Source organism: Archocentrus centrarchus, chromosome 24, assembly GCF_007364275.1.
Source record: "Archocentrus centrarchus isolate MPI-CPG fArcCen1 chromosome 24, fArcCen1, whole genome shotgun sequence".
NCBI lineage: Eukaryota > Metazoa > Chordata > Actinopteri > Cichliformes > Cichlidae > Archocentrus > Archocentrus centrarchus.
Window position 1 is genome coordinate 10,746,006 of NC_044369.1, and position 23,041 is coordinate 10,769,046.

A 23,041-nucleotide genomic window follows, 5' to 3' on the forward strand; every position below is an offset into this window, starting at 1 on the left:
AGTTTCTGGAGGGATTATTGGCAAGCAAGCAAGATTCTAGAACAGCTGAGAGAGCAGCAATGCAGGGATGGAGTTTGGCTTGAAGGCTCAGGTCAGTGCTGCTGGCAGTGTTTGTGAATCTCTTCGGGAGAGCTGGGATCCAGGAAGACAGGCTTGGGAAATGGTTCTCGAACAGCAAGCAAAGTTACTGTCCGGGAAAAGATTTCACCCAGAGGGAGGCCAGCGAGGAACTCCAGTGCACAACTCCACCTACAACTTAGAGAGAGAAGTTTCTCAAACAGAGAGAAGAAAAGAAGAGGGACAAAAACGTCTAGCCTGTAAGGATCATCATAACAGTGTGTGCTTGCTCACGGTAGTGGTAAGGCCCCCCAAAAAATACCTGCACCTGGGCCTATCACAGAGTTGTTACACCTTTGGTTACAGCTCACTGCGCTCTGAACTCGGGCATTGAGCAGGTGAATAATCTAGTGATGGGTGAACTGCTCTATTAACTGTCATCATCCATTCCCAGATTTAGTTTGAATACAGAACAAATCTGGGAGTGAATGATACAATCATGTACATGCTGCAGAGAGCTTACTCCCGCAGCAAAGATCAGCTTAATTTATTTCTCAACGGCATTTAACATGATTCAGCTGCCACTACTGAGAGAAAAGTTACAGGAAATGTCAGTAAACATGTCCATCATCTCTTGGATTACTGACTACCTGAAAGACAGGCTGCAGTATGAGAGACTGGGTGGATCTCTGTCTGATTTAATGATGTCCAGTACAGGAGTTCCACAGGGGACTGTGCTGTCTCCATTCCTGTTCACCTTGTACACCTCAGACCTTCAGTACAACTCTGGGTCACACCATCTACAGAAACACTAAAGATTCTCTAGTGGCTGAATGGATTAGTGATGGAGGAGTACAGAGCACTAGTGGATTCTTTTTGTGTAGTGTTGTGGGGGGAGGAATCTTCTTTTTGAATACTGATCAACTTCAGCAGGCAGAGGATGGCTACCTAGCCCATGTCTACCCTGGGACAGAATGTTGATTTGGTGGAGGAGTACAAATACCTGAGCATCCACACCAACAGCAGGCTGACCTGGCAGATAAACAGAGGGTGTAAAAAAAAAAAAAAAAAAAGGATATGAGCCAGTTCCATTTCGTAATGAAGCTGAGATCCTTCAGTGCGTATAGCAAAATGATGGAAATTTTATCAGTCAGTTGTGGCATCGTGTACTTTACTGTGGTCTGCTGGGGGACCGGCACTGGAGCTGGTGACACAACAGATTGACTGAACTGATCAGGAGGGCTGGCTCTGTGATTGGCTGCAAACTTGACAATTTTGAAGCTATGGTGGAGAGGAGGTCAGTTAACAGTTATCATGGATACCACTTACTGAAAGGGCACCTTTTCTCTTTCAATTATCCATAAGGACACACATTGGAAATCTTTCATACCATATGCTATCCCCCTTATTATTATTGCTGGGTGTTGTTGTTGTTTTTTTTTTTAAATTTCATAATAACTTCACTGCTGTAACCAAAATAAATAATTTTAAAATTTCACAAATATTAGTTGAAGTACTTCTCATCATCGTCATAGAGTCCAGTCAGTTTTCCTTGATTTGTTTTCATATAACTCCATCTAGTGGTTGATACATATATCGCCGAAAATTAACTTTTCAAAAACAAAAGGGTAAAGTAATAATTCTGACATTTATAATCTCCATTAATAGCAGTAGTCGACAGGCAACACCTTTATAAAAAATAAAATGAAAAATAAAAAAATTATGCTTGCTTCGGTCAGAACAAACTGGTGTAGCGTTTAGCGTAGCATATCATTGGTTCTGTTACGAAAATACCCCGGAAGGTGTTTGATGTGACCCTCTGAAATAGCTAAGGTTGCTAACTTAGTTAGCTTACTAACGTTTTCAGCCTACTTGTGTGCTTGTTTTAAGAATACACATATACATATATATATATATATATATATATATATATATATATATATATATATGTAGCACTTTACATTAAACAAAACTGCTGGTCAAGCTGTGGAAGCTAAACCATAATTATTTCCGCGGTCAGCTGCTACTGATAGAATCCACCGTTTCTCTCACCGACCTGTTACCCATCACAGCTTTCATGTCCGCTCCTTTTCTGATTGCCGCTGTTGTCGGCGGTGGGGTCCTGCTCCTTATGCGCCGTTTATTCCCGCGTCAGAAAGCCGTTAAATTGCTCCGGTATCCAGCAGATACTATGCGAGGAAAGACAGTAATCGTGACCGGGGCGAACAGCGGGATAGGGAAGGCCCTGGTTGGGGAGCTTCTGAAGCTCCATGCCCGGGTCATTATGGCCTGCCGAGACCTAAGGAGCGCCGAGGAGGCAGCCCAGGACATCAAGAAGCAAGCGGGATCAGAGCAGGGGGAGGTGGTCATCAAACACCTGGACCTGGCTTCTCTTAGATCGGTCCGAAATTTCTGTGAGGAAGTGACTCAGGTAAATAAGAGCCAAGACAGAGCAGGAGTGGAGATGTTTTTAGTTTATTTACCAGCTGTGGTGCAGTTTGTTATCGAGTCCACCTCAACAGAAGAGAGCCTCGCATCTAAGGGGGCTGTCCTTGGTGCTGAACTTTAGTATTGGCCCTTAAACCCACATTTACCACAGAAGCAGGTACACTGTTGTCCCACAGGGGCCAGTCTGGAAATGTGGGTGTCCTGGCAGATGTTAGATTTAAGGTCCTATTTTACTGTAAGCTTCTTCAAAGATGTACCTTAACACTGTTTAACTGTAACAGTGAGCCTTAAGAGGATTGAGGTATTTCATTTATGTGGCCTGATATCACATGTTCCTCAGGCAGCTTTACACTTTATACAGCAAACAATACTCTGTGTGCTTAGACACACAAGAGCTGAAAGGATGGCCAAACACAAAAAATCTTGAGCCACCCTTCATTTTTTATATATTTTGTTGTCAGGGAGCCAGAATCTTTTGTAATGTTTTTAAGTGGTCTTGAGAAATAGTTCTTCAGGCTTTCTGAAGGTCTTTCAAGTTTTTCTTTACACTTTGGCAGCTTTTTCTCTCATTTTCAGTCCAGTCCTTGTATCTGACCATTTTCAGAGGAATTTCGTCTGAAAATTGTTTGTTAAGCCACTAACTTATGAATCATTCAACCATGAAAAAGGCACCTAACTAAAGGGATGAACAAATGTAGTGCCTACACAAAACAGCAAAGAACCACTTTTAAATTGTATGTTTAATCACTTTGTTACTACCAGCCTGTGGCAACATCACAATTTGTTTCCATTTCATTAGTTAAATCTATAAAAATACCAATGCTTTCAAGTTCATTAGCGTTGTACAACCTCTGTTTTTACCTTATTTACTTTTAATTTTATCTCCCCACATATTTCCCATTTTCTTTCCAAAATCTAAAATGATGTCAGGTGGCTCTAGACTTTTACACATTACTGTAATAGACATTAAAGGGGGGTAAATACATAATGCCATCTTAGTTTCATGAGGAAAAAATTGTATCCTCAGGCTTAAAAAAATTAGAAACATCCTGTCTCATAGTGATGTTGAAAAACTAGTTCATGCATTTATTACTTCATGGTTCTTATCTTAAAGACCTCATAGTACCATATCACCCCAATAGAGCACTTTGGTCTCAGACTGTTGACTTACTTGTGGTTCCTAGGGTATTTAAAAGTAGACTGGGAGGCAGAGCCTTCAGCTTTCAGGCCCTTCTTCTGTGGAGCTAGCTCCCAATTTGGATTCAGGAGACACCCTCTCTACTTTTAAGATTAGGCTTAAAACGTTCCTTTTTGATCAAGCTTATAGTTAGGGCTGGATCAGGTGACCCTGAAACCCTCCCTTAGTTATACTGCAATAGGCCTTGGCTGCTGGGGGCTTCCCATGATGCACTGTGTTTCTTCTTCAGTCAACTCTTATAACTCTGTTTATACACCACTATGCATTTAACGATTAGCTATTATTAATCTCTAGTTCTCCTTCACAGTGTATCTTTTATCTTGTCTCCCTCCCCTCACCCCAACCAATCAGATGGCTGCACCTACTTGAGCCCAGTTTTGCTGAGGTTGCTTCCTGTTAAAAGGGAGTTTTTCCTTCACGCTGTCGCCAAGTGCTTGCTCACAGGGAGTTATCTGAGTATTGGGGTTTTTCTGTATTATTGTAGGGTCTTTACCTTACAATATAAAGTGCTTTTGAATTGAATATTATAGTAAGCATTTTCATAGTTTAAGTCAAAGTAGTTTAAGTGTTAACATTAGTTGTGTAGTCAGGAGTTTGTTTTGGCAGTTTGCTGACAGCTACTCCATATAACCACTGGGTGTCTCAGGGAGTTCTCCGTAACCCAAAAGTGTGCTATAGTTTAAGTTTTATTAAAATAATTACATTAATTAGAGGTTTTGGCTTTCCCCCAAAGGAAAATCACTTGGATTGCAATAAAAAATATTTTTCAATAAGTTTTGTAAGTAGGGGTTTATTTACTCAAGCATAAAATGCTTTTTTGTTTCTCAAATGAGCAAAAATTGACATGAAAATGCACAATTTTCTGATAAATGAACTAATACAGACTGATTGCCTTAATTATATTCAGACCAGTCATGCTCGTGCACATAGTCACACCACAGCTACACATTCTGAAGCAGGAATGGTCTGATAGTATCAGTTGTTTGGTTGTCTTTTGTTGTGCATATGGACAGTGTATGCCTCTGGATGCAGGTGACACTGTAATAAAGCCTTATTTGGAGCCTTAAATTTTTAAAATATATCTTTGTTGTCAGGAGGAATCCAAGATCGACGTGCTCATCAACAACGCCGGTATCTACCAGTGTCCCTACACAAAGACGGACGATGGTTTTGAGATGCAGCTCGGTGTTAATCACCTGGGTCACTTCCTCCTCACTCACCTACTGCTGGATCTCCTGAAGGCTTCAGCTCCCAGCCGCATCGTTGTGGTTTCGTCTAAACTTTACAAATACGGCCAGATCAACTTCGATGATCTGAACAGTGAAAATAACTACAATAAGGCCTTCTGCTACAGTCAGAGCAAGCTGGCCAACTTGCTGTTCACACTCGAGCTGGCCCATCGGCTCGAGGGGACGGGGGTCACAGTCAATGCTCTCACCCCGGGCATCGTGAGGACCAGACTAGGCAGACATGTTCAAATCCCCCTCCTGGCAAAGCCGCTGTTCCACCTCGCCTCATTGGTCTTTTTCAAGAGTCCATTGGAGGGGGCCCAGACTCCTCTCTATCTGGCCTGCTCCCCAGAGGTGGAGGGAGTGTCAGGGAAGTGCTTCGCTAACTGCGAGGAGGAGGAGCTGTTACCCAAAGCCACAGATGAGGAGGCAGCCAAGAAACTGTGGGACATAAGCAGGAGGATGGTTGGACTCGCTGACTGAGCAGAGTCCAGTTCTGTGGATGGACTTGGGGGGGACTTAAGTGTTCTTGGACCATAGTTAATCTCTTGCAGCCCCACAGACACCATTCTCCAAGAGTTTGCTTGCAAAAAAAAAAGAAAAAAAACTATTTCCATCTTGGGGATAAGAACATTAATTGAACAGCATATTGTGCCAGTGAAGTGGGATAGTGGTCTGTGTGCAAGAGTGCCACCAAGCTTAAAGACTGTATAAAGAGTTTAATTTAAACGTGTGCCTTTCAAAGTGATACTTCAAATTAAGGAAGCACTGCTACACGAAGTGATCTTTTTTCTCAATAACCCTCCAGGTTCACCTCTCCCTAATTCTTGATAACCAAAAAACTTTCCAGTTTACACACTATTTAAGAAATCAGCTTACTAGAGGAAGACAGCTGTAGCGGGGTTATATAAGTGCATGTAAATACATTAAATAAAACACTCACTCCTTTGAAAGATTCTCAGTAAGGGAAGAAACATTTTCCTGTCAGAACTACTTAGACAGAAACATTTCACACAAACAAATGTGAAAATTAACTCTAAATTTGCTAATTTGCTGTATTCCATAATGAATATAACACACAGATTACAATGCTGCGTCTTGACCAAGACTCAGAAACGCTGTCTCAGATCAAAGGGAGCAAACTCTCGAACGAATCGCCTCCTTGTGTTCTTCAAAGCCAAGCTGAGTTGTCACATTTTTTTTCCTTCATTGCTTGTGCTCTGCAAATCCTGGAGTGAAACACGTATCTGTTTCAGGTTCAGCTGCGGTGTTGGAAAGCTAAATTTGTGCATGCTTTAGCATCTGTTTTGCTGTGCAAACGAATGGGAGGTGGTGGAGTGATAGCTGTTAATCCAGTTTCCTTCATCTTGATGTGTTTGAAGTGTAAATACTTTCTGCTGTGTGTAGAAGAGCTGGGACAGGAAGGTTAGCGATGCATATTGGTGAGCTGCTGTTGTGCTGTGACTCCCTGCTGTGGATGGATTGAGTCCTCTTGTCTCCTTTTTACTATTTAAAGTTTAAATGCATTAGAATAAATTCAAGAGCATTTCTGGAATTACTCAATTGCCTGTGTTTGCTAAAAAAACCAGCTGTTTTCGAATAATACCGAAGGGTATTTAGAGGATAACTGCAGCCAGCCATTTTATTATCAAAGTATCCTTCAGAATCTCAACATTTCTCAAACAACAGACCAAAACTCAAATATTTTAAGTCCACAGCGATATATCAGAAAAGAAGCAAATCCTCAGATTTGAGAAGCTAATGCATTAAAAAGAGTGGAAGTAGCAGATCTATGGCACAGTTTCTACAAATACTGAGCAGCCGTAGCAGTATTTATTACAGATTTTAGGTACTTAAGTATATGTGCTGCATACAGTGCTGAGAGTATTGTAAACAATGGAGTCAGTCTGCTCAAAAACTATGTAATGACACCATTTATAACCACAAACATCTTTTTCTGCACTATATTCTGTAAAAAGTGCTTTACATCAGGGACTCTCAAACATACATTGGACAAATTATTAGCTTGCATCAGGCAAAGAAAACAACTAAAACGATTCATGAAATTACTAAAATCAATTTAGGACCATCCAGTGTATTATTAAAAGCTGGAAGGATGATGGTGAACCATCATCTTCAAGAAGGAAATGTGATCGTGATCCGAGATCAAAGCACAACGATTGGACTCTGAAGCCATGGACGAAAGGTCATGTGGTGTGATGAGTCTGATGAGAGTGGTTACCCTACCCTGTTGCAGAGTGATGGATGCATCAGGGTAAGAACAGAGGTGGATGAAGTGCTTACCTTACAGATCTTTGGGGTAGTGTTATGATCTGTGGTTGCTTCAGCTGGTCAGGTCTAGTTTCAGCAATGTTATTTACCCAAAAAAGGAGATCAGCTGACCTAAATATACTGAATGAACTGGTTTTTCCATCAGTGGACTTTTCTTTCCTAATGGCACGGGGCGTATTCCAAGATGACAATGCCAGGATTCATTGGGCTCAAATTCTGAAAGAGTGATTCAGAGAGCATAAGACGTCATTTTCACACATATATTGGCCACCGCAGGGTCCACAGCTTAACCCCACCGAGAATCTCTGGGTGTGTGCTGGAGAAGACTTGACTCAGCCGTTTGACTCTCCCAGCATCAATACAAGATCCTGGCAAAAAAAAAAATAATGAATACAACTCTGGATGGAAATAAGTGTTGTAACATAAGCTTAATGAAACAATTCCAAGGTGAATATGTGTCATCATCAAAGATAAGGATTTTTTTTTTGGTCAAGCAATTGGACAATATCTGCTGACTAGTACAATCAAGCTCTATATTTTAGGTATTTTGTCCAACCCCTGTTTATTCACTGCTTGGTGTGACACTTTTAATATATCAAAGAAGAGTATACCCTGGTGTATTTTAGTAGCTTTAAGTTGGTGTATTAGATATCACAAACATTCACAAAATATGATCCATTTCCTTATACTGTAGTATTTTCTTGATTATGACTCCTGGGAAAACACAAATAAACTTCCTCTCTGTTCTGAATTGGTTGGCAAAAATCCTTCTCTACTAACCTATTTAAAAAAATTTCCAACAGTGAAAAAGCAGAGCTTCTTAGTGACTCAGCATGGTTGCAGCAATCTGAATAATGAAAGGTCTTCCTCTCAGTTCAATCAGTCAACTGAACGCTGCAGATCAGCAGACATGTAATTATCTTGAAACAACAACCGATCGCAATGCAACCGTCTGTGAAAGTAGAGTGATATTAAAACATGATATCTCTTTCATACGGCTACATTTCAAATCCCCAAATGTGCACATTAAATGCTGGGAGCTTATATGTATAATTTGTGCTTTATTAGGTGAACAAAACAACCAAAATATATAAACATGCATTGTTGTCAAATAAACAGGGTTACAGTGGCTTTGTGGGGTGTGGGCATCCAAATCTGAGGTAGAAAGGGGGCAGGAAACCTCTCAGGGATATAGAAGAGCGAAAATAAAGTAATACTGACTGCTAAGACAGTTCAAAACATTCGATCAATAACAATAAAACACACCCATCAATACTGTCAAATCCATTTAACAGAAGAAAAACAAAACAAATGTTTCTCATGGTTCATTTAAGGTACTAATTTGTCTTTGTTTCTCGCTTACTTTCAACACTCGTATGTAAATCATCACAAGGCCATCAACGTTTCAGCAGATTAAAAATAACGACTGAAACAAATCTCTGCACATCAAGGAGCAATTAAAATACCTCTCAGAGTTTTTGAATATAGCGGTGGCAGGTTTAAGTTTTTTTATTTATTTACAAGTTCCAGGATTACCAATAAGATTTGCACTGTTTTTTTTTTATGTATCTCTTGCTAAAAGCTACATACAAAAAATATCACTCAATTTTAAGTTAGTATATATTTGTACATTTGTAATTTAATACATACACATTCTTAAAATTTTTAAGGACTCTGTGAGCTCCCCAATGCCTGTTACCCAACATCTGAACTTTAACATGACTTACTGCCTCTAGAAATTTATAAATGTAAACAGTTGCCTTCCACTGCCGCATGATCAGTGCTTTTAAATGATCAGCAATAGTTACATGTTCATGATACTGAATTACTTGGCTCCTGGCTGCCATTCAAGCCATCAAAATGGCTGTACTACCAGCAGGTTTAGCTGAACAGACCAGGGCTCTGTGTCTACTATCAAAGATGCAACCTGATTGAAAAGTCCTTCAGTTCAGAAGTGTTCCGTAAAGCTGGGCCTTAGTCAGACTGTCCTTCCTGGAAAGTCCCAGGGAGCCAAATTTTTGGTTGTACGGCGGAGGAGGGGGTGGGGCTGGGGGTGGCGACTGGCTCACCTGTGCAGGCACGCTGTGCATCTCCACCTGATAGTGCTGCAGCTCTGCAGCCATCTCCAGAGATCTCTGGTGGAGAGACTCGGTGGAGCTGTTGGGGCTGGGGTCTACATAATCTGTGCTCTGCCCAGCTGCAACATTTCCCTCTCTGTCTTTGGAGCTCCCTGAGTGGTACAGGCTGTGCTCTGACCCCTGACTGTCCTCAGCGCGGTACAAGTGGGCTTGGCTGTGTGCCTGGTGCAGCCCTGGGCTGCATTCAGGGCTGGGGCTGGCAGCTACCCACACTGGGTCCATGACATCTACTCCATGATGGTAGTAGTCAGCCCCTTCCTGGAAACTGCTGTAGAGCGGCCCAAGTCGAATCTTGGCAGGACGGACGGAGAAGTGCTGCTCTGAGAAGCTGTAAGGTGAGGCCCGTCCTGGGCTGCGGTAGCTGTGAGCACTTAAGTCCTCCACACTAAGCTGTCTCCATCGACCAATCAGCTCCTCTTCCTCGGGGGCCAATGTGCTGCCTCTACGGCTGTCTCCATAGGCAACACTTGGGGAGGAGGACGGGGGGAGCGGCTCATAGGGCTCACTGAAACAGGAGGACATGGTGCGGCTGTAGACAGGAGAGCTGCCGTTCTGGTGGTGGCTCAGCTCCGTCTGTTGGAAGGGATGAGCATTGGCAAAGCTCCTTGGGCTGTCCCTCTCCCAGGATGAGTCACTCTTTCTCTCGTAGTCTCCTGCATCTCTCCATTCCATGTAGAGGGAGTGATGGCGTGGGGAGGAAGCTGCACTGCTGGGCGGTCCGTTGCCTTTGTCCTCAGACCCCGCTCCACTGAAACTTGAGTAAGAGCTGGAGGCTGCACCCAGGGGTGGAGGGAACTTAGCAAAGTGTTCCTGGGAGAAGCCAGCTCTCAACCCAACTGAACCTTCCTCTGGGTTGCTGTCAGTGGAGTTCTGGGGCCCGTACAGCAGCTTCCTCTCCCCATGAAGATCCATGCTGGGCCTCCGCTCACGGTGACGGTCATCAGGGCAGTAGAGGGCTGTGTCACTACTGTACAGGTCAGATTTGTAGGCTCCACGTAGCCCCAAACGCTCTCCAGGACCCAAGCTCTCCAAAATAAAGGCATGATCCTGGGTTTGTGGGCTGGGGGAGCGGGAGGCCTGGCTGCTGCTGCAAGCCTCATCTGGCTTTTCAAGCACTTTGGCAATGAGAGAGGTTGGGACAGAGTCAGAGTAGGTGTGACAGAGTGGAGATTCCTCCAGGTGCATGGTCAGGCGTTCCTGGAAGTCAGCAGGCAGCTAGAAGTATCAAAGAAACAAGGGCAAGGCAGGGTAAATCTATGAATGTAGACAAATAATTTCCATAGCAAGGACCTTATTGTATAGAGTGTAGGGGCTTTATTTAATGCTCTACACTCCACTGTACTGCCAAATTCTCCATCATTGCAATTAGCAGGCAAATCAGGGTGTCAACATTAAAGGCACTTTAAACTGTACAGCAACAGTAATGATTTAAGTATACTGCATGTCACATTGATCATCAGGTTTTGGGTCATCTGTGTCAGACTGCATGAAATCAGTCACTTGCAGTTTCAAGCAAGAGTCAAGTCATCAGTCTGCATCGTCTGCCTGTATCCAACATTCCACTTTTTTTTTTTGTTTTGTCTCAAACATTTTGATTGGTGTAAACTTCGTTCAGTCAGTGTATTCTGCTTTATTTAATGCATGGTGGTTGGTTGATTAGTAAAAATGGTCCGGAGCAACTGCATATTCTAAAAGAAGATGCTGGAAAGCTATGTGTGTTTGGTACGCACTTTTTTAGCAGATGGATGGATGCTGACATTTCCACAAATAATAAATGTGTAGATTAGATTATTGCATGAATTGCATGTATTGAATCTGTCTTTTTTTGTTTGTTTTAAACAGACACCTAATCTGGTTACTAAATGGTTGTAAACTGACAGCCCCACAGGATTTTCTCCACGTACATCGACTAGTATTACTATGAAGGCGCTGCTTTGGCTGCTCCCTTATTCTCGAGGGGGCGCCACAGCAAGTAGCTCCGCATATTCAATTTGGCAGATATTTACAGCATCTCTCAATTTTTATGCCCGATGCCCTTCCTGATATAACCCCAAAGGAATTTGTGTCTCCTCCCCGATTTTTCTGGATCAACAGTCCAGTTTTTGGAAGTGAACCTGTAGTATTTTATTTGTATGCTACTTAGCACTGTGTCTGTGCTATGCACCCATACAGTGGACACAGAGGCACTTTGCCTACTAAGCTATCTAGTGTTAGCTGATAACTTAGCAGTTTACCCTCTCAGCCTAACATAGTCGCTCCAAAAAAATATGATGGCAAAGGAACATTTCCTAAAATCAAGGTTTTGAAAACAGGATTTCATAACCCAATGAGATCACTTCTCTTTTATATGGTATTTAGTCACAGTGCAAATCTTTTGTCTTGCATGAGCCCCAAATCACACAGTATAAAGGCTTTTGCATCATACTAAAATAACTGTTATTTGTACATTTGCTGATACTACAGTGTAGTTTCTAAATGTCTTGTCCTGATTTCTTATTTTTTGCAGATTTGTCACACTTGTATGTTTCAGATTGTCAAACAAATTAGACAAAGATAATCTGAATAAATACAAAATGCAATTTTAAACAATAATTTCATTTATTATGGAAAAAAAAACTATGTGAAAAAGTCATTCCTTCCCCATTGTTAATTCATTTTAAATAATGAATTAACTGATTAACCACATTTTTTGAAAAGCTGCATTCAATTTCACTAGTAACACCCAGACCTGATCACTGCCAGACCTATTGAGTCAAGCCATTATCCACAATAGAAACAACTTGGAACGGTGGCAAACCATCCCAGGAGTGACCGGCCTACCAAATTTACTTCAAGAGCACATCGATGACTCATCCAGGAGGTCACAAAAGAACCCAGAACAACACCTTAACAACTGCAGACCTCACTTGGCTCAGTTATGGTTAGTGTTCATGATTCAACAGTAAGAAAGAGACTGGGCAAAAATGGCATCCAAGGCAAAAACCACTGCTGACCAAAAAGAACACAAAGGCTGGTCTCACATTTGCCAAAAAACATCCTGATCATCCGCAAGACTTTTGGGAAGATATCCTGTGGACTGACAAGACAAAAATTGAACTTTTTGGAAGGTTTGAGTCCTGTCACATCTGACATAAAACTAACACAGCATTTCATAAAAAGAACATAGTAACAGACAGACATGGTGGTGGTAGTGTGAGGGATGGGGCTGCTTTGCAGCTTCAGGACCTGGACTTGCTATAACTGATGGAACCATGAATTCTGCTCTCTAACAGAAAATCCTGAAGGAGAATGCCTGGCAGTTTGTGCCCTTAAGTTTAAGCACTCTCAGGTTATGCAGCAAGACAAGGATCCAAAACACATCAGCAAGTCCACCTCTGAATGGCTCAAAACCAAAAAAAAGAAGGTTTTGGAGTAGTCTAGTCAAAGTCCTCTAATGTGGCTGAACTAAACAAATTTTTTTATCCTTGCTACCACAGGTTCTGTTGTCCCTGCACAATGCAGCATGTGTGCCAGTATCTTAGGTTGATCTTAGTGACTTTAGTTTACTTTAGGTGATTTCTGAATAAGATACCACGACCTACACCTTCACATTTACCTGCCTTCACTCCATGAATTGTGTTCACAGCTGCAGTAAAAAAAAAAAAGTAACTTTTACTGTAAAGAACCTCAATGAAAGAGAACAATATACATGATTTTGAAAGCATGGAGAGTTGCTTTCCTTAGAACATTAAGACATTCTATTTCAAGCATTTCTCAATAAAAAAAAAAGCCATCCACTATCTGTACCTCTCCATAGCAACAAGCATTAAGCTAACTGCAGCACATCATCAACAGGAATCTAGTCAGTTGCTCCTAATTGGCAATGAGAAGCAAGCTAATTATAACTTTGTAGAGGGAGAAAAGACAAACACTATAGAGAACATGAAAGAGCCATTTTATCATAGCAGTTTTATTGCATCTCGGACAAAACTAAATGCCACTTAATTACTGTCCACACATTTTTTTTTCCCCACTCGGGCTTGTTTTGAACAAGATCTCAATTAGCTTTTATGTGGCGTTCAGAAATCCGAGCGCGATCATTTCATACCCTCTCTGTGCTTGTTTTGCAGCAAAACAAACGACTAAAGCACTTCTGTAGGCGCTGAAGAGCCACTGCACCTCTCAAAATGCTGCAGCACCATTCATCAATATACTTTCGATTAGCTCCCACCCACAGGACCAGCAGATGGGTAGACGTACACTGAGTGCATGTATAGCCTCTGACCCCTATAATGTTTGGCAGTGTGCCTACAGAACAGTTTTTCACTTTATGATAGATCTTATACTCTTAACAGTGCTGGCGTGCATGCGTTTGTGCGCTGGGGGATATTTTATGAGTATTACCCAACCAAATGCAGTTTGCATTGATATTTCCATTCAGCCATATGCGTAAAACACGTGGACGGTCATTCTTTAGCCTCGTGGACACTTGCCAGTTTTAAATCTACCCTTGTCACATGGGCGAGGCACAAGGCCCATGGCTGATGCAGCGGAAAGTGGCGCCAAGCTGGGCTAGTGTTAAAACACTCATCAATACCCGCGTGCATTCTTTTCACAAGGAGCAGCAGGACACTATGATGAGGCTGCACTGTACTCTCCATTTACATTTTGCTACATACTGTAGTTTTACCTCCTCTGTTAAGTGTCCTTCAGAATTGCTCACAATATGCCTTGAAGTAGTTCCCACGCTGCTTTGTGCTTCTACGTGTTTAACAAACCCAGTGCAGTGTGACCACACTGTGGCTAAACTGCACAGTGAATGACCGGAGCAGAAAGACTCCCGTGTATGTGCATGGACTGAAGATGTATGTGTTATTGTCACAGTTGAACTTAACTTAACTTGACCATTGAAGAATATCCCATTTATTTCCCTTGAGAAACTCTTGGATTGCTTTTTGCAGTATGTTTTAGATCATTATCCATTTGTACTGTCTGATCAGTTTTGCAGCATTTGCCTGAACCTGAGCAGAGAGTACAGCCCTGTACACATCACAGTTCATCCTGCTACTTCTATCAGCAGTCACATCATTAATAAACACTAGTGGCCTGTTTACATTTCCACTGGCCATACATGCCCATGCCATAACATTGTATCTCCCATTTTTGATGGACAATGTGGCATCTCCACACTGTTCTCTTCCCATCATTATGGTACAGAATGTGAGCTGGTTTGAACCTTGTTGTCTCTTGATTGTAGACCTCGCCAATAATACGTCTACCTCCATGTTCTTGACTTGGTTTTTTTCTTAACCACAGAAATAATTCTGTCATCATGCAGTTTAGTTAATTTTAGTCTTCTGTGGTCTTTTAGGCCTTTCAGTGTTTCTGAGCTGCCAAACGCATTCATTGGTTTAAGTTTTTGCTGTCTCTCTGGTAGGCTGATTTTGGTTTTTCAGCCTAATGATGGCCTCTGTCACTTGTATTAACACCTCGTTGGGCCTCATATTGAGTAGAAAGCAAGTTCAAATGCAAGTTCAACACTTGGAATCAACTCTGGATCTTTTACCTGCTTAGTTTGTAATAAAACAACAAGAGAACAGACTTCACCTGGCCATTAAACCTCTTGTCAGTCAACTGTCAAAGTACTCAGGAGCCTCTGAAAATGAAATGTATAAAAATTTGTATAATTCCTAAACCCCTTAGATTAAAGTCTGCATGTCATCACAGCTTGATTGTTTCATTTAAAATTCACTGTGATGGTTTACAATGACAAAATTACAAAAGTTGCATCATTGTCCAAATACTCATAGAGCTGACTGTATGGGCTATTGTGACTTTTTTTTTTTTTATCTTCAGGCCTTCAAGTGATCTACATAAAGATTCCATTTAAGAAAAAGCAGAAGTCAGTTACAGCTGCCATATTTCCAAATGTAAATATTTCTTGTATGCCATATGTTAAATGACCACCACTATAGTTTGGATGGAAATAAAGTAAAACTCTGTATTCTTATAAAGGACGTAGTTACTGCTGAATTGCACTTAAATGAAAAATATAATTAAACGTAAATAAATCTGTGGTTCACGTCCTTTGATTCAAACTTTTTGTATATAATATACATTATTACACACCATATAGCCAGATGGTATCTTGCTAAATTAGTCTTTTAAGCTCAGAGCCATCGACTTTTTGAAAGCTTGCCTCTTTCATCTCTCTCAGGTGAAGGTTATTTAGCCCCCCCCAAAAAACCACACAGCTTTAATTCTTCAATCTCTGTCCTTCCCGCAGTGACCTACAGTGCTCATCGCTCCAGGAAGTCTCATCTTTTTTGGCTCACAAAGGGCAAGATGACCTTCATGTTACAGTCAAGACAGCAAATTCTTCTTCGCTCGTCTCATGTCATCAGCTGAAAATTCAGCATAGTGGTTCTCAAGAAACGTCTCATTCAGACCTCTCCTTCCCCTTAGTGCTATTTCATCAAAGCTTCCCCTTTTACCTGGCTACCGTTGAACTGAAAAATTACTGTTTTTTTCTTTCCTTCTGGGTTCACATCAAATGTCAGTGCTAAAAGCCTGAAGCTTATATAGTTCTTAAGCTTGGTTGTATGTGACTTTTGTGAAGAAAGAATTTAAATGCGTTCTATTTAAACTGCCAGGGATTAGTCTGATACCTCACTAAAATTGAGGAACATGTGTTTTTACAAAGGATGAAGAGCAGTGGATTCCAGTGAGAAATCGTGTTTCAAACCTGTAAAAGTGAGTGCATAGCTCACCTCTGAGAGTTGGGCCCTGTAAAGAGACTTGTTGCACTGGAGAAGCTGTGCAGCCAGGTTACAGTCCTTTCTGTACAGTTCCTGCAGACGTACAACATGGCCACAATCAAATGAAATAACAGAGAGTGAATATTAAAACTTTTGCTGATGACTAGGTTTCTGGTCTCTTTTGGGTCAATAACTGCTTTACCTCTATTCGTCCAAAGCCTACGTTCCTTCTTCAGAAACATGAATCATAATTTGGATGTCAAAATCTCTAAACATCATCCTTCCATCATCTGTATCTTTTGTTGATAGTGTGCAGAGTAATGGCGCATAGTCATGAGGCAAAACCAAACTCACACGCTGATGTATGAACACAAACCACTGTGCAAATATTTGAAGACAGTTATAGAGAAAAAAATCCCATGCCAACGGAATAATTTCTTCTTTTTCTCTGTAACTTTGGATTAATTTACTATATTTGCCTTATGTCCAAGTTTTACATGTACTATGAATTTATCTTACTTATAAGCCTATGAAATATGATGTAAAGAATTATAGTTTGAATTTAAGGCCTCAGTCACGCACTGGTTGGTGACCATCTGTTAACCATCAGTCACAAAGGAGAAATGTGTATTCCCTAATGGGAAGGAAAGAGCTTGATGGAGGTTGATGGTATTCACTGTGAAATCATTTGCTCAAGTCTCAGTTACACAGGCCTAGAGAGTGGTCAGTCATCCCCATGGCAACCATAGTTCTCTAGGAAAAATGCATATTCCCCGAATGGTTGGTGAATGGTTGCTGGTGGTTGCTGGCAGTTGCTGGGTGCAATTGATTGCAAAGAGATTTGGTCACTATCAGATTGCCATGGTTGCCAATACTTTGCATGGTAAATGCAAATTTGTTTGCAAACACTCATCAACTACTCTCAGAGGATTAGTGAGACTGTGAAACATACAACACAAACAAGAAAAAGAGAACTTTGTACCTTACTGCTGCACCTTACTTTGAAGGTGAAATGTTTTTCATTACTGTTTGCACCACATTTTTTCAAGTTTTGCTAGCACGTGACATGTAGTTAGTGAGTGTTTGGAGACAGGTCAGTGTCTTCCATGCATACTACGGGCAACCATGGTAATATGCTATCCATCAAAGCCCTAAATCTCTTTGCAGCCAATTGCACCAAGCAATGGTGTCAAGGAGGTTCTTGGTGTTGCACCTTTTTGTGATTGATTTCACCTAGTCACTCCCAGCACCCTTCAGCAATCACTCGCCAACTGGTGGCTGCCAGCTGGTTGCTAACCAGTCCCTATGCCTATGTATACCACCATTTTCAGGTGTAATACTTGAACACTCTCCCTAAGGATTTTAATCAGATTGATGTGATCTTTGGTCAGTTCACTCCAAAGAATTTGGCGATGCTAAATTGCGACGTTTTGCGTTTACACTGAAGGGTTAGGGTTAGCTTGATGAGCTTCCGTGTCTGCAGGCATTTACAGACATTTGCATTGATTCACTATCATAACACCACTTTGTGCCAACAGGAAAACAGCATGCAATCATCAGCATTGCAATTTCATAAGCTTATATAAATCCATGTTTGTCAAGGGATTAAGACTTTCATGACTGCAAGAAGTGCGGCGACTGCAGCATGCCTCAACGGCAGCACGCCTCCATGTGCACAAAGGTGCACATGGAGGACCCCATCATCACTACTTGCAGCTTTAATTTTGGTTGTTAGTTCTTGATAGTTATTCGCCATTTGTGCCAGGAAAGAAAGTAATCTTTATTATATATGTTAACTGAACTGAGTCTTCAGCTCTTTATTGCGCTTTTTTTTTTAACATTTAGTCAGTTGCAAAGTTGTGTCACTGACACTAGCAAATCTTATTTGCAGATATGCCAATACCTGTCAACAAAGTAATTATTATTCATATATTTAAATAAGTAACAGCTTTCCAGTACACCGTCAAACATCTTTGCCTCTGCTTCTTCTTTGTTATTTGACAGACACATCATGTAGTTCTTGTCCCAGCTGAGCATTACTTATGCAGCCTAACATTGTCACTGCTGGCAGAGAACATGGTCAAAACTGTTGTGCTCCCCCAGTGGCACACCTGAATAAATTAACCCTTTCCTGTGTAAATGCAGTAACTCAAGATGTAACTGCCTTTTAGTGTCCAAATGTGTAACAATGCAAAGAAAAGGAATGAATGTCTCTTAAAAAATACATGACTTTTAAGTTGATAATTCATGTTCCTGCTGCTTAAAAGCATTTGTGGGTCTTACTGGTCATACTTTTTTTATAACAATAACAGCATAATGGAACAATAGAGTCATGAATCCATGTCAAACTCAGTGATATGACTCCCGAGCTTGCATATTTTACTCAGGAGTTTGTCCACTAATTGGAGGATCAATCTCCAGCTGCTCCAGTCTGCCTGTCAGTGTCTTTGGGCAAGATTATGAAAACCCAAAACTGGCCCCTGATGTGTAACAGGAACAGTGCTGCATGACTGTGTATGTCAGTGGGTGGCTGTGGTTTCTAGCGAGGTGCACTCCATACAAATGCAGTTCATTGACCATTTGCACAGCACAGAGTGACTCGACAATATCATTCAGAAATCTGTCAACAGCTCTTCTATCACTAGAATAGACAGGCAGAACACATGTGTAAACAATAACCTGCTCAGTTATTGTTTACACATGGTTAATAATTGTTTTAAAAGATGGCCTGAGCTATAACATAGCAATTTTTTTTTATTAATGAGTATTAAAGCAGCTACTTTCTGCTTTAATACTTTAATACTGAAGACAGTGACTTCATATGCATTGTTTGGTTCTACAACTGCTTTACTTACATTGTCTTCTTGCAGCTTCTCGATGGTGAGCTTTGCCTCCATCAGGTGGTTGTTGAGGACGATGATCTCTCTGCTCAGAGCACGCTTTTCATCGTCATGGTGCTGTGACTAACCACAACAAAAGAGAAGTTTAAAGATTACTTTATAGTAGTTTCCCATATGTCCATGTTTATTGTTTAAGAATGCATTTACAGATAGTGAACAGAACGAACCAGAAAGGTCAAAAGAATCAAATTTATATGAAACCTTTCAGAGAAATTTTCAAAACTGTTTCTTGAAATTTTTTTTATTTCAAATGTAGACCTGGTAAATACAAACATAAACAGAAAATTTTTTATTAGATCTTAACTTTAAAATAATAGATATATTACAAATAAAACATGCAACTTATTAACCAGGAAGCAATGTGATAGCTGTCATAGTCCCCGGGTCTTTGACCTATAGTTTTGAGTTTTTTTGAGTTCACGGTTCCTTTTGTTTAGGGCACAATTCATATTTGGGCTTTGTTCTTTTTTCTTTTGAAATTTAGGTTGTCACGATTAGTAGTTAACCTGTTGAGTTTTCTCTGTGTCTAGGTTCTAATTAGTATTTAGTTCTTACAGTTGTTTTAATTACTTTATGCTCAGAAGTCTTGTTTATTTTTCTGATGTTTTGAATGGATTCTTTCCTTTATTTGTTCAGTCATCAATTACTGATGACTTTGTGGAGTTCGTTATTAGTAAGTTCCCTCTATTCTATTCTATTCTATTCTATTCTATTCTATTTATATAGTGCCACATCACAACAAACAGTCATCTCAAGGTGCTTCATATTGTAAGGTAAACACCCTACAATAATGACAGGGAAGACCCAACAGTCAAAACAACCACCTACAGTATGAGCAAGCACTTGGCGACAGTGGGAAGGAAAAACTCCCTTTTAACAGGAAGAAACCTCATCTGCCGCAACGGGTTCGGGGTGAGGGGAGAGAGACAGGACAAAAGACATGCTGTGGAAGAGAGCCAGAGAATAATAATGACTAATGATTAAATGCGGAGTGAGGTATAAACAGAGTAAAAAGAGGTGAATGAAAAGAAATACTCAGTGCATCATGGGAAAGTTTTAAGCCTAATCTTAAAAGTAGAGAGGGTGTCTGTCTCCCGAATCCAAGCTGGGAGCTGGTTCCACAGAAGAGGGGCCTGAAAGCTGAAGGCTCTGCCTCCCATTCTACTCTTAAGAATCCTAGGAACCACAAGTAAGTCAGCAGTCTATGCTCCCTTTCAGCAGTCTCGTTCCTGCTTTTGGTATTTCAGTGTTCCCCTGTCTTTTCCTCTTCTGGCTTCCCCTGTGTCAACTTAATTTTGTTTTCCCATTTAGTAGTGTCCCTATATTCTCTTTTATTTTGGTAACTGTTGGTCTTCTGTATCTTGTCTAATTTTATTTCTGTTTGTTGTCTTCAGCTGTGTTTAGTTCCCCTCCTCTTTTCATTTCCCTCGATACCTGTTGTGCATATATTGCCACAGCCTGTCCCTTGTCCTTTGCTGTGTTGTCCACTAGCTGTGTGTTTCCTAGCTATTCCTTGCCTTTCCTGAGCTCGTGCTCTAAGTGATTTCTGGATATTTGAATACCTTTGTGTATTCTCAGATTTGGACTTTGTAATTCTCTGGGCTTTTCAGCATTAAACACTCATTTGTGTTCGACTTCTGTCTCCTGCATCCTGCTCTTAGGTTTTCAAGATGAATCCACATTCAACACAGCCAATTATGATAGTAGCTTATTGTTGACTTATTTCTTAACCACTATTGATAAATAAGAAACTATGATGTCAGTAAACTGAGCTTCCACATAGTTAAATCGTATTTTTTTTTTTATATTTGCAGAGTTTCTGTCAGCTTCCTCACCTTTCAGTAAAATGAATTTTGGCCAAGGGCTTTGGGTGTATGGAAGCTGTAATCAAAATGCCTGAGTGTGCAATAGTTCTGCCTCTTCGAAAAGTTTAACAGACTCAAACTATATCACAGTGCTTATCTGTCTTGTAATTACGTTCTCTGTAGTTGTGCAGGGCCAAGGGGTCAGATGGGTTTGTGGCACCTCTGGAGTAAACAAGCTTTACGATTACAGAGAGACTTACTCAGCACCTCTCTCACCCTAGGAGGAGGGTGTACGTGAGATGAATCAATAACAGCTTATGAGAACACTTCAGAAAAAAAAAAAAAAAGCTGCCATCCTTGATTTAAAAAAAAAAAATCCCCAATTTTCTTTACACAAAAAGCTGGGTGACCTTCAGCTCTTTATTACCTGTACTTGGTATCTCACATTGTCATCAAAATGATGGCGACAGCAATGATTATTATCTTGTGCTGTAACAAGCCCATTCGATGAACGTTTTCAGCTGTCTATTCAACAGCAAAGACACCTGATGGTCATACAGTGTTCTCCGGCAGACTAGTTAATTGTATCTTTCCACCAGCAAAAAAAGCAATGTCTGACAAATGAAGTGAGGTGCAGTGCACTGAGGAACAATGGGTTTGCTATCACTCTGCTGTTGGAAGGAGGACAGCCAATTGTAATAAGCCATAATTAACGTCAGTGGTTCCAACAGAAGGACATTCATATTCAAACCAGCTCTCCAAGTGCTCTGTATCATCTCTAAATCTCATGGCTTGCCTATTTTCTTCTTTTCTGTCTACAAATATGACAAATAATTGACCAGAAACCTGAGAGCTTATTGAACAGCATGTGCACAGGCTTTAAAACACACAGACACCTGTTCAGATACTTACATTTCTATGGATCTTCTCCTCCAGATCCTGGTTGATCCTCTGCAGTGCTGAGTAGCTGCTTTGTATTCTAAGTGACACAATAAACAACAGTGCTCACTTGCAGATAATAGCTTGAACATATACAGTAGCAGCCGAGGACACCTCCAAACTAGAAATAAGCAGATTGGCAGGCTCAGCAGTCTACGGATACAAGTCAAAGCTGAACTGCACTTCATATATCTCACAACAGAGGGAATGTTTTATCCAGAAGGCATGGACACACATGTGAAAACAATTTATAATTATAATTTAATAATTCCAAAGGAAGACAAGGTGGTTAAAATGGGAAAAAAAAGTGAAATTTGGATTATATTTTATAATTGCACCTCTTTCTAAAGCATCTGCCCTGCAGCTGTTTCAGCAGGACAATGCCTGCCCATGCACTGCCAGAGTAGTGCTTTCTGTATCAGGAGCACATGTCGCACCAATCTTTGCACAGCTTCAGGGTACACTCATTCAAGAATGGGGAGCAATTCCTCAGCAACAGGTCCATATACTTGTGAAGCCCACGTGCAAACGGGTAACTGTTTGCATCATGTCCAGAGGAACCCACGCATTGTATTAAACTTCTTGTATAAACATGTATTATAGTATTAGCCTATTAAATCTCTTTAAAATGCAAACTTGCATTGATCTTTTTGATTATTGAAGCAACCAAAAGCCAAAGTAAAGACTTACATAAACAGCAGGTGAGGGTAATGGAAAAAATACCTTCCAGGAGGTAAATTACAGTAAAATGATACAGTATTATGAGTTACACAAATAAGAAAGACTGCACTGCAGCACTGCATAATTTGCAAATTTCATAAACACTTGTGATACAGTTTACTTGTGCTATTAACTTATAAATTAAAATTTCAAGGATGGAAGATCTTAATTGGAGGACGATCTCTAATAATCCTCCCATAGAAATTACTTAAGATCCCCTCAATACAATACAATTTTATGATATAGAAAAGAGCTCCTCTGCTATTAATAATAGTTTGAGTCTGTTTTTTTTTTTTTTGAAGACTAATGTATGATCTAACCCTGCAATTTTGCACAAATATATAAAGATAAATGCTGACAGTCTTTGTAATCATTGTCAGCTGTTTCAAAGGTGTTCTTTTGGTTTCAAGTCAGGCAACCTCCTTGTCCAGGTCATACCATTCACCTTTTGCAACCATCACTGGAAAAAATCTTCACATTCTTAGATTTTGAGAAATTTATACTGCCATATATGCTAATCATCTTGCCTGGAATAGTTTTTCCGCTGTGCACCCTCATTTTAAAACCTTCCCACTTCC

General features: G+C 40.6%; 2 protein-coding genes across 3 annotated transcripts in view; one reads left to right on the top strand and one right to left on the bottom strand.

Moving 5' to 3' along the window:
- The first annotated feature begins 1,974 nt into the window (after nt 1-1,974).
- On the top strand, nt 1,975-7,963 carry rdh14b (retinol dehydrogenase 14b). The gene is made up of 2 exons (XM_030721508.1): nt 1,975-2,488; nt 4,798-7,963. The coding sequence occupies exons 1-2, from the start codon at nt 2,135-2,137 to the stop codon at nt 5,413-5,415; spliced, it is 972 nt and encodes a 323-aa protein (XP_030577368.1). The 5' UTR covers nt 1,975-2,134; the 3' UTR covers nt 5,416-7,963.
- A 366-nt stretch (nt 7,964-8,329) lies between these two features.
- The window catches only part of LOC115774299 (brain-enriched guanylate kinase-associated protein), a 32,758-nt gene continuing 18,046 nt past the window's right edge, over nt 8,330-23,041 (bottom strand). For both annotated transcript variants that reach the window (XM_030721507.1, XM_030721506.1), the window contains 4 exons: nt 21,717-21,783; nt 18,955-19,062; nt 16,112-16,192; nt 8,330-10,577 (listed from right to left, as the gene is read on the bottom strand). In XM_030721507.1, coding sequence (XP_030577367.1) covers nt 9,168-10,577; nt 16,112-16,192; nt 18,955-19,062; nt 21,717-21,783 — 1,666 coding nt within the window. In that variant the 3' untranslated portion in view covers nt 8,330-9,167. The remainder of the gene's footprint in view (nt 10,578-16,111; nt 16,193-18,954; nt 19,063-21,716; nt 21,784-23,041) is intronic.

Bases quoted from the DNA above. Each gene is read 5' to 3' on its own strand.
- rdh14b (XM_030721508.1), top strand. From the start codon at position 2,135: ATGTCCGCTCCTTTTCTGATTGCCGCTGTTGTCGGCGGTGGGGTCCTG. The intron at 2,489-4,797 runs GTAAATAAGAGC...CTTTGTTGTCAG, and splicing joins TCTGTGAGGAAGTGACTCAG to GAGGAATCCAAGATCGACGT.